General features: G+C 37.8%; 1 protein-coding gene across 1 annotated transcript in view; it reads right to left on the reverse strand.

Moving 5' to 3' along the window:
* The window catches only part of LOC131550754 (uncharacterized), a 28,098-nt gene extending 22,037 nt beyond the window's left edge, over positions 1–6,061 (reverse strand). The window contains exons 1-3 of the mRNA XM_058793131.1: positions 5,817–6,061; positions 5,288–5,570; positions 5,009–5,102 (exon numbers count right to left, since the gene is read on the reverse strand). Of these exons, the coding sequence (XP_058649114.1) occupies positions 5,009–5,102; positions 5,288–5,570; positions 5,817–6,061 (622 nt within the window). The remainder of the gene's footprint in view (positions 1–5,008; positions 5,103–5,287; positions 5,571–5,816) is intronic.
* Between the last annotated feature and the right edge of the window lie 6,079 nt (positions 6,062–12,140).

Raw genomic sequence — 12,140 nt, forward strand, 5'->3', positions numbered from 1 at the left:
GGAAATTGCTGTTTTAAAATTTCATGGCTTTCCAGTTTATTCATGACCGTACAGACCCTAAAAGCAACTGATGCACACTGTTAATCACTTAAACTGGTCCACCAATGTGATCGAGTGTGCCTATATCTTGCAATTCTGAGAAAAAAGTCAGTTAATTTTTTTTTTTTTCAATACTGTATACAATATTAATATACAATACAATAGTAATACAATACAGTACAATTCGATGGTAAAGGCATCAAGTGCAACATTTTTGATTTTGGTTTGACCACATGTTGAATGAAAAGGGCACAGCTCAGGCTTTTTATCAGAAGTAGTAGCTCATAAAATCTGAAATTAGCATTTAGCAACTCTTTTATTAAATCATAATGAAATACTCCATGGTGCCATATGAATAGGTGGAAGAATGACAAATTAAAACATTAAAAGAAAAACGAAAAACAAACGATAAAATGTGAAGGGTGTAATCACATCTGTTGTACCAAATGGAGCCATGCTGATTCTTTGAAACAGCACCACAAACAGAGATCAAGCAAAAGTGTTTAAACGCTAATGATGACTTTGAGGCTCTATGAACATCTGACAATCTGCTCTGAATCATGTCATCAGTGCACGTACTGCTTCCTCGAGGTTGTAAATATAATTTATTCAAAATGTTTTTAATAAAGAGTTCACGAACTCTCAACAAAGCAGTGTGGGTCAGTTCTTGATGGGAATGTTTGATAAATGCAAGCATGCAGGGAAGTTGTGGCTCTTATTCAGAGAGTACATAGAACTTTTCTAGAAAAATTCTTCATAATTATTGTACATGTTGCACTCTGCATATTTCAGATGATTGTTTTTCTGTTGTCAAAATTGTCATAATTTAGTTACTAGTTATTTACATAATTTAGTTTAGTTTTTTTTTTTCTTCTGTGAAACAACTAGCTTTTACTCAAGTTTCTCAACTTTTTTTCCCCCACAAGATGACCAAGGCTTGCTCACCTAATATTAGTTTTTCTCAATTGCTTAAACACATTTCTTGAAATTGTGCCTCTTTTTTGGCAAAACTCTAAACACAAATCCATAACTTCTAACTCTATTCCCCAAACTTCCTATATTCAGGTCAAAATGAAGCTCTCCTCTCAAAACAACTCAATCTTGCTGAAAAACTTTGCTCTCAGACATGACACGCAAACCCTCAAACACACAGACACACACACACACACACACACACACACACACTACAGCACAGTTTTACACACTGATGATATAAATTCAAAACCAATACTACAAAAACCGGTAATAAGTGTCACTTGTGCCCCCCCCCCACTTTTGCAAGTGTTCTATTCCTTAATTTAATGTACTGTAGAGTACAGTACAAAACAGCAAACAACAACAAAAGTAATTATTTTGCCCCAGCATCCTGTCTTTGGTCTGGGACAGGCCAAAAACCTCTTCATCATCACAGGCTATACATGATACGAATCCTCTGATATGCCTGATCCAACCCTGGCACGCATCAGCTGAACTATATGAGACTGTTTGTCTTCTTGCCCTTCCTCTTTCTCCTCCTCCTCTTCCTCGTTCTCCTTCTCCTCATTCTCTTCCTCGTCTTCCTCTCCGTATTCCCCCTCCACCTTCTACTCTTCCTCTTCAAATCGACACATTACTGTATGTGGGATATTGACTGAAAAAGACTGAATAGGATTCACAGTTACACTTTTACTAGTGGTCTGACAAAAAAATAAAAGAAAAAAGAAACATTACAACGTCATTGTGAAATAGAAAAGAAAAAGAAATATGGGCACAAAGGCAAAAATACACATTAGAAAGTCCACTGTCAGAATTTGTTCTCTGTCCATATATGCTTTCCAATTGAAGGTTCATGAGATGCACCTTTGAGTTAATTCAGAGAACTGGTTTGTCAATGGTTGATCTATATTCTCTTCATTAGTGAAAGTCAAGATTCACTTGAACAATTCTTGGCAAATTTATAAAAAGTCTACAGTTTTTCTCGATTGCTCACACACTATAATTGATTCATTTGGCCCAATTTTCCAAACCATTCATACAGTTCTCCTAACAAAGACATGTTTCTCAAAACTTTTAACACATTCCACCTGCTTTCACACATGCAGGGGCGGTTCTAGGGGTTCAGAAGGCTAGGCCCCCATTTTGGCCCCCCTAAATTTGGAATCAAATCACACCAAACAATTTGGGGTGAAATGCCAGTTTGTGAACTATATATATAAAAGAAAAACATCACCAGCTGCTAAATTCAAATCTGCGTTCGCACAGAGCCAGAGACACGTTTTTAAAGCACTGCACATTATAACCAATCACATACGATTCTGTTGAGCTTATGAATGCAAGGACCAATCAGAGACGTTCAGATGAGTCATCGCTGAAACATGCTGTCTCGTCACAGCGCGCGCTCGCTGACTGAATTGCCTGACTAATTCTCTCATAAGAAACAACAAAGTGAAGATGTACGAATTGTAAGTAGTAAGATATTAATTTCACAGTGTAAACAGCTTTAGAGATTAATATGACAGTTTTTGAGAGTGCTTGAACACGCTGGACTGAAGTGAAAATGTTCTTTGATAATGTAAACGTTCTTTACTCTATTTTGTACAATGAAAGTTTTATGCTAATTAGTAACTTACAATGTTTTTATTAAATTCACATTCAGTTGTATTACAGTTTTTCTTGATTGCTAACACACAATTCATGAAACAATTCACCATTTTCTCACAAATATAAACACAATCTCAAAACTACACACCAATTTGTGCAAACTTCAAACTTCCAGGTCAAAGTCAAACATTTTAGTCAAAAACATATTCTCTTTTGTCAGAATCTAATCTTTGGCCTCAGATGACACACAAAGCTGTCAAATACACAGACTATTTACCTGACTAAAGAATACTAGTGAGATCAATTCAAAACACTGTTACAAAAACCTCCTTTTGGGAAAGAGGAATCCTGCAATGACTGTTACAGTATGCAGCATAAATAGAGCGGTGCAGATACAGTGAAATTCAGCAATAAACTGTAAGAAAAGTTTACTTTCATTACACTACTGTAAAGTGATCCTACAGTAGATGAAAATCACTAGAAGAGAAAAGTTCAAAGACCAAACAACTGAATATACAGTAAACACACATTGGGATGTACTGTCAGTTACTGTACATAAATAAATAAATAAATTCAGCATTCTCTGCCAAGTTGTATTACAGTATTGGTAATATCCTTATTTAGCAGTTTCTTAGTCTTCTGAGAAAATAATTTCTCTGCCTCTCCTAGACAGTCGACTCTCAGTTCTGCACAAATACAGTATATGTAAGAAGTACTTGGCTACAAATCAATTCAACAGTTACAAGTTTGTGCTACTGTATTTACAGTACAAAGAACAGTGAAAGTTCTCTCATCTGAAGTACTGCTACTAAGTACTGTAATTGTAATGTGTAAGTAGATGATCCTGCAGGCCAGCTTTCCTTATGATCATTCCATGCAAAAGAAGATGGTCAACTATAGTGCTTTATACAGTATTTCATCAGCAACAAATGACCTTTGACCTCATCCCCTTCATTTTTCTTTTCTCCTCCTATTCCTCTTTGTCTCTCACTACCAGGATTCATTTTCCAAAACACATAATCACCTGTGCTCTTGTTCATATTATCCTGAGATTCTGACCTGTGTGTCATCAGGCTTGCTACTTAATGCTCACACATGGATAAATGATTCATCATTTTTTGACTCTTGAGTTAATTATATTGTGTGTTTGTGTTTTCTGAATGAGAACATGGTTAAAAATGTGCAAAATGCTGCTGTTTTTGTGTAGAGTTTTGCAGAAAACTTGTGTGCAAACAGGTGCAATGTGTTAAAAGTTTTGAGAAACGTGTCTTTGTTTTGAGAACTATATGAATGGTTTGTAAAATTGGGCCAAATGAATCAGTTATAGTGTGTTAGCAATCGAGAAAAACTGTAAAATTATTTTATGGTATGACACTCATATCTGGTACTTAAGTAAAAAGACGGACTTTTATGCATAGTTACAGTTTTTGCCCGTTGCTTGAACACATTTTGCAAAACTTCGCTCATTGTGCCAAAACTCTACACACAAGTAAACATGACACAACACTGGGAAATATACCATTCACATCTGTGTCAAATTGAAACTCTACTATCAAAACCTAACATTCCTTTCTCAAAATGTAACTCTGATGACAAATTGACACATACTTGCATCATATGCATACACTTTCAGATCAGGGGGAACACACTAGTTTACTTTATATAAAACACTGCAGTCTTTGATTTTCACTGTTTATTCAGAAGGCATATTTTCAGGAGGCACATTTTCAAACAACCAAAAAAGCAAAATACTCAATATTGTACATTGCAGTAACATGAATTCAGATAAAGCAAAAAAAATAGAAAAAACACTATACTGTAAACACAGAAAATCATGGCAATTGCATACGTGGGCTCATGGATCCCGCCGTCTGTTGGGGTCTGGCCACAGGACCTCATCGACATCGCAAACAATGTCTTCTCCCGCTAGGCACCGGGGAAAATATCCCCTAGCATGTCGAAACCATCCATGGATTGCTGTCACCTGATCCATTGCCTGCAGAAGAGGCATGCGGGCATGTGGTTGGCGGTCATATACATGCCATCTCCAAGCCGAAAATAATTCCTCTATAGGGTTTAAAAATGGTGAGTAAGGGGGGCAAGTATACCACTTCAAACTGATTGTGGTTGGTGAACCAGGTCTGGACCAGAGCAGCCCGATGGAAACTGACATTATCCCATACCACCACAAACCTGGGCTGATCTGGTCTGTTCTGTACAACTATATTATGGAGAGCATCTAGAAATATGAGTATATGTTGGCTATTGTATGGACCTAGTTTTGCATGATGATGCAGAAGCCCCCGAAGGCTTATGGCGGCACACAATGTGATATTTCCCCCGCGCTGCCCTGGGACGTGCACAATTGCCCTTTGGCCAATTACATTACGACCCCGTCGTCTTGTTTTGCTCAGGTCAAATCCAGCTTCATCAATGAAAATGAATTCATGAGGCTGTGCAGCTCCATCCATGGCCAAGATTCTCTGTAACAAAAAAAAAAACCCATATTACTGTACTCCAGTGCTACACATACAGAACCCTCACCCCATCACATAGTTACCCGTGTAGCTCTCCGAATGGATCCATGTGGTACTGATATGGTACATATTCAGCTGCTACTGGATTTCACCAATACTGTATTGTAAATGTAAAGGACAGTTACACTTACCCGTACATATTCAGCTCGAAGTCCTTTGACCCTGACGCTGTTCCTCTCAAATGGGACCCTGTAGAGCTGCTTCATGGTGATGTTGTGTTTTCCCAAGATGCGTCTGATGGTGCTGATGCTCACATGGTTTATGTTGTTGAACACTTGGCTGTCTGCAAGTATTTTCTGTCGTAGCTGGTGGAGACGGATGGCATTGTCTGCCCTCACTAGGTCCACAACGGCAAGTTCCTGCTGTTGTGTGAACAGGCGTTGGCGTCCTCCCCCAGAAGGTCTTCTAGTCATGCTAGAGAAATGCAACCACAAATTGTCTTTTTCTTACAGTACTTTACTGTATCATCCACTGTACTGAAATGTCTCAATATACTGTAAGTAATCATGGTATGTTTCACAAAAACTACCACTTTGGCTGCAAAAGGAGCATTAACACCCTGCAATACCCTGTACAAGTGATGTGGTAATGTGATATACTGTAGTACAGTTCTGTAAATACCATCTGAGTAGAGTAGAAGGTAGAGAGGTGAAGACATACCGGTTTTCTAGTCGGAATGTTCTTATTACAGATGCCACTGTGAAGCGGCTTAGATGTGGGTGGACTCTCTGCCCAGCTTCCCTCATAGTCAGGCCATGGTTGATGACATGGTCCACCAAAGTTGCTCTTATATCATCAGAAATAGGGGTCCGTGCATGGTCTCTTCGACCTTGCTCTTGCTCTTGCTCTTGCTCTTGCTCTTGCTCTTGCTCTTGCTCTTGCTCTGCCTCTGCCTCTCCCTCCATCCATGCTTGCAAAGTTCTTGAAATGGCTAAACTGAGGGCTTTTTGTAGCTGGCTGATTGGTGTTCAGTTTTGCAAGTAAGTGCCTTCAGGTGTGTATTTGAGTGGTTGCAATTGCCCGATGTGTTTTGTATTTTGGATACATGTGTTTTCTAAATGGCACCCTGAGATTTCATTTTTGAACAAAGTGTCTTATGTATGAAATAGAGTGTAGTATGCAGGACCAAGTGTGTTGCATAAAGGAGTAAATGTGTTGCAGAATTGCAACTAGAGTGCAAAGCAGCGCTTTTGTTTAAGGTATGGGTACATGTGTTTGAGGTATGGTAACAAAAGCTTCAAGTTGTGTTACTTTAGTCTAAGCATGGGTCTATAGTGTTCAAGCAACGGGCAAAAACTGTAATAGATTACAGTTTTAGGCTATACTTTGCCCATCGCCCATTATAGATCAACTAACATATGGTAGCTAATCTATAAAGGTGCAAAATACATTTACTTACACATATTTGAGAATCAAGATATTTCATGATATATTTTGGGGATATATCGAATAAAAAAAATAAAAATAAATTAAAAAAAAGAATAAAACCCCTGCTGAAAAACAAAAAACAAAACAATGGACACCATTACAAAATTAGTAATGGTTTTACTGGTTATAATGGGACTTGTATCGGTTTTACTGGAAACTGTAATGTAATGTTGGTCTCTACTGGTAAATGGTTGACTTCTATTGGTGGCTTGTTAAAACAAATAAATCCTAATGGAATATGTCCCAAAAGTCACTACAGAAAACCATTTTTTTAATGGTTAAAAGTTGATGGTTTGTAATGTTTGTAATGATTTTTTGAAGTGGAAACCATAAAAATTTTCTGTGATGGTTATATTTTAATTTATTTTTTTCTCAGTAGGGACATAAGGCTATATCAGTTATAAAGTGGTATACAGTGGTATAACCCTTCACTCGTGCCCCCTCAAAAATATTGAGTGCATGATGCCCCTGACACTACAATACAAAATTATTTATCAAATAAATGAAACATGATGAAACATTAATCTGAGTTGAAATTGTTATAGATTACTTCTAGAGATTGCAGTGATACATGGTGAAAAATGACTGAATGAATATTACTAGTAGGTTAATAAGAATTTTAAAATTGTGCCCCCTAAAATCTCAAGTGGCCCCTGTCTGGTGCCCCCAGTTACTGTGGTCTAGAACCGCCCTTGCACATGCTCCAATTTGCTCAATATTTTCTGCAAAACTCTACATAATAACAACATCATTTTGCAAAGGTTTAACCATGTTATCATTTAGAAAACACAAATACACAATATAACTACCTCAAGAATCACAAAATGAACACAAATAGCACACATTTATCCGTGTTTGAACGTTCAGTAGAAGAACTGATGACATGGCAGCCAGAATCTCAGGATGATATGAACAAGAGCACAGGTGGTTATGTGTTTTGGAAAATGAATCCTGGTAGTGGGAGACAAAGAGAATTAGGACAAGAAAATAAAAATTAAGCGGATGAGGTCATTTGTTCCTGATGAAATATAAAGCACTATAGTTGAGCATGTTCTTGTGCATGGAATGAGCATAAGGAATGCTGCCTGCAGGCTCATTTACTTACACATTGCGTTTACAGTACATAGTAGCAGTACTTCAGATGAGAGAACTTTCACTATTCTTTGTACTGTAAATACTGTAGCACACACCCTCAAACTCGTAACTGTTGAATTGATTTGTAGCCGAGTACTTTTTACAAGTATTTGTGCAGAACTGAGAGTCGACTGTCTAGGGGAGGCAGAGAAAGTCTTTTCTCAGAAGACTAAGAAACTGTTATAGTATAACAAATAAGGATATTACTAATACTATAATGCAACTTGGCAGAGCATGCTGTATTTATTTATTGCTGTACAGAAACTGACAGGATATTCCAATGTGTGTTCACTGTATATTCAATTGTTTGGTTTTTGTACTTTTCTCTTCTAGTGCTTTTCATCTACTGTAAGATAACATTACAGTAGTGTAATGAAAGTAAACTTTTCTTAAAGTTTATTGGTGAATTTTACTGAATCTGCACAACTCTATTTATGCTGCGTACTGTAACAGACATTGACTTGCAAGACGTTTCCTGTTTCCCAAAAGGAGGTTTTTGTAACAGTGTTTTGAATTGATCTCACTAGTGTTCTCTAGTCTGGAAAATAGTCTGTGTATTTGACAGCTTTGTGTGTCATCTGAGGCCAAAGATTATATTCTGACAAAAGAGAATATGTTTTTGACTAAAATGTTTGACTTTGACCTGGAAGTTTGAAGTTTTCACAAGTTGGTGTGTAGTTTTGAGATTGTGTTTATAGTTGTGAGAAAATGGTGAATTGCTTCATGAATGACTTACTGTATATGAGCTAATGACTAGATGTTTTGAAGGGTAAGACAATTGCACAGAGAACTATATAATACATTTTCAGCAACATGCCAATAGTAACTGATAATGTAGGAAACCACAGGCAAATTTACATAATCGGTTACCAAAGTAATTGCAACTTGTTCAAGAGAATGATACACTTTTTATGATGTCCACCAGTGCTTGAAGTGGAAAAAAAGAAGTGCCGGTACTCGGTAAAAAAGTGACAAACCCACAACATTCTTCATGATTAGTTTGAGATATAGGGAGAATGTACACAAATAGGCCTACTATAAACTTACCAAGCACTGCACAACACTGATGCTGCAGACTGAATATTTCAAGTATTTATTTCAATACTTACAGTATTTCTTACCATAATCAGTAACAGTAATCAACCAACAATGAAATCAATGAAAAATAAAATCTGTAGACAAATAAAAATTACTGCATGAAGTACATACACTTTGACTCTGAAGAAAAACTACTGCAAAAGCAACAAGAATACTGTAACTATTCATCTCTCCGTCTGGCTGGATCAGGCCATAAGATTTCATCCACATCACAGGCTATGTCTTCATTGGCAAGGCACCGTTGGAAGAATTGCCTCGTGTGACGAATCCACCCCTGCACAGAAGCTGCTTTGATATGATCACAGGCCTGCTCCATGGCCTGAATGAGGGGCAAACGGTCATAGGGCCGCAGGTCATATACCTTCCACCGCAATGCTGAAAAAAAAACTCTTCTATTGGATTCAGGAAGAGGGAGTATGGGGGAAGGTGTAAGACTTCAAATTCATGGTGCTCATGGAACCAATTCTGGACCAGAGCAGCCCGATGGAATGAGACATTGTCCCAAATGACAATGCACCGCATCTGGTTCACTTGGTTTAATGCTGTGACAATCTCGTGCAATCTGTGAAGAAATGCAAGTATTCGATTTGCATTATAGGGTCCCAGATTTGCATGGTGGTGGAGGACCCCATTTTGTGTAATAGCAGCGCAAAGGGTGATGTTACCCCCCTCGCTGCCCTGGCACATTGGTGATTGCCCTGTGTCCAATTACATTTCTCCCTCTTCTTGTTTTCGCAGGGTTAAATCCAGCCTCATCCACATATATAAATTCATGTTGAATTTCTGCAGCATCCATTTGCAAGACTCTCTGAAACACAGTAAAAGACAATAGGATGCTATTCAATATCTATTGCACAGTATTTTTTTGTGCCAGAACATTATGAGCAGTGCACAATACCACACCATAGTAAGATGAACAATACATACCTCCACATACTCATTGCGCAGATGTTTCACTCTCTCTGAATTTCTGTCAAATGGTACTGGATACAGTTGCTTCATGTATATTTGATTTTTCTTGAGGATTCGACCTAATGTTGACAGAGAGACTCGTTGGATGTTATTGAAAATATGGTCATTATTGATGATATTGGCTTGGATTTCTCGCAGCCTGATGCAATTATTGGTCAAAACCATGTTCACAATGGCAGCCTCTTGTGCACGAGTGAACATAGGGCCCCTTCCACCTTGGTGTCCTCGACCCTCAATCCTATGTAAAAAAAATATCTAAAAAAAAATACACGTCAAATGTCACAGTAAACAATATTGATGATAAGTACAGCAAGCTTCAGTTTCAATGTACTCTGTGGTTAGCTTACCCGTTTTCTCGATGAAATGTCCGAATTACTGACGCAACAGTATTTCTGCTGAGATTTGGTTGAACTATTTGTCCAGCTTCCATCATTGTCAGTCCATGGTTGATAACACGGTCAATAAGTGTTTCACGGATTTCTTGAGTCAAATTTAGTCCTCGTCTTCTTTGTTCAGGTTCTATCAACTCTTCAAGTCCTTCTCTAGCTCTTCCTCTACCTAGGCCTCTTCCTCTATCTCCTTCTCCTCTTCCTCTACCTGGGCCTCCTCCTCTACCTCCTTCTCCTCTTCCTCTTCCTCTACCTCTACCTCTACCTCTACCTCCTTCATCTCCTCTTTGAGCTCCCCTCTCATTCTCACTCTCACTCTCACTCTCACTCTTCTTCTTCTTCTTCTTCTTCTTCTTCATCTTCTTCTTCTTCTTCTTCTTCTTCTTCTTCTTCTTCTTCTTCTGTTGAAGACAGGTGAACTCACCTGCTGCCTTTTATAGCACACCTGAGTGCTGCGTTTTCAAATTAGCACATGTGTGCTTCCACACCTGGTGGATGTGATTATCCAATTCGTTCATTAGTGTGGTCATTGGCAATCCGGGGCTTTGTAATGACAAGGAAGTAACCTCACAATCCTTATCTGTGTCTAAGGTGTGACAATGTGTGTAGAGTTTTACAAATCACTGTGTGTAATGTTTTGCAAAAAGGGTGAAGCAGACATTGTGTGTAATGTTGTGCAAATCTGTGGAGGTGTTTTGCTCATTGGAGTAGAATTTTGCAAATTGTGTGGAAATTTTTATTTTAGTGTGTAAACAATCGTAAAAAACTGTAAGCCAAATACACGCTGAACAGAATAATTTAATGACACCTGGACGTAAATCACTATTCTCTCTGCAATCTCTGATAAAATCAGCCATGTTTTTTCTGCATTATCACTGTTTTGAACTTGCTGTCTGAATTCATTTACTGGATCCTTGGACTTTCCAGGAGTTTACCGGTTTAAAATGAAGTGATCGCAAAAGGCTTCTTTTCATTTTTGAGATATTATTTTCGTTATAAAGTACTGATTCAAATTAGTAATCAATAATTAATTATTATTCTAGTTCTCTATGTGCCTCACCTGACATGCTCTGACACCCCACACTTGAGGTAGACCTATTCTGCTTGAATTCGTTCACGTGATTGGTCGAGATGAGAGGTGACCCCGCCTGGGTAGTGTGATTTATATGTGACCCTGGACCACAAAACCAGTCTTAAGTGTCAACTTTTCGAAATTGAGATTTATACATCATCTGAAATCTGAATAAATAAGCTTTCCATTGATGTATGGTTTGTTAGGATCGGACAATATTTGGCCGAGATACAACTATTTGAAAATCTGGAATCTGAGGGTGCAAAAAAAAAAATCAAAATATTGAGAAAAACGCCTTTAAAGTTGTCTAAATGAAGTTCTTAGCAATGCATATTTCTAATCAAAAATTAAGTTTTGATATATTTACAGTGAGAAATTTACAAAATATCTTCATGGAACATGACCTTTACTTAATATCCTAATGATTTTTGGCATAAAATAAAAATGGATAATTTTGACCCATACAATGTATTTTTGGCTATTGCTAAAAATATACCCCAGCGACTTAAGACTGGTTTTACGGTCCAGGGTCACATATAGTGTCATTTCTAATTACCCAGACACTGACACTTTTACTCTGAGTCAGAGTAAACATGTAAACAACATGTCAGAGGTGGCAGTATGCACAAAAAAGTGCAGGTACTCAAAAGACTAAAATACAGAAGTGCTGGTACTGCGTATTTTTCAGTACCGGCCCACTTCAACCACTGATGTCCACAAGTGACTAGATGATGTGGAGGTTGAACAAGTAGTTGTGTGCTAATTGAGCTCAAACTTTGCAGACTTGAGTGAACAATACTGAATGCTAGTGCTTTCTAAATGACTACATGGTGCAAGCACTGAGAAATGTAGGGATTTGTGCGTAGAGTTTTGCAGTAACAGTTTACCAAA

The sequence above is a fragment of the Onychostoma macrolepis genome, chromosome 12, assembly GCF_012432095.1.
Source record: "Onychostoma macrolepis isolate SWU-2019 chromosome 12, ASM1243209v1, whole genome shotgun sequence".
Classification (NCBI taxonomy): domain Eukaryota; kingdom Metazoa; phylum Chordata; class Actinopteri; order Cypriniformes; family Cyprinidae; genus Onychostoma; species Onychostoma macrolepis.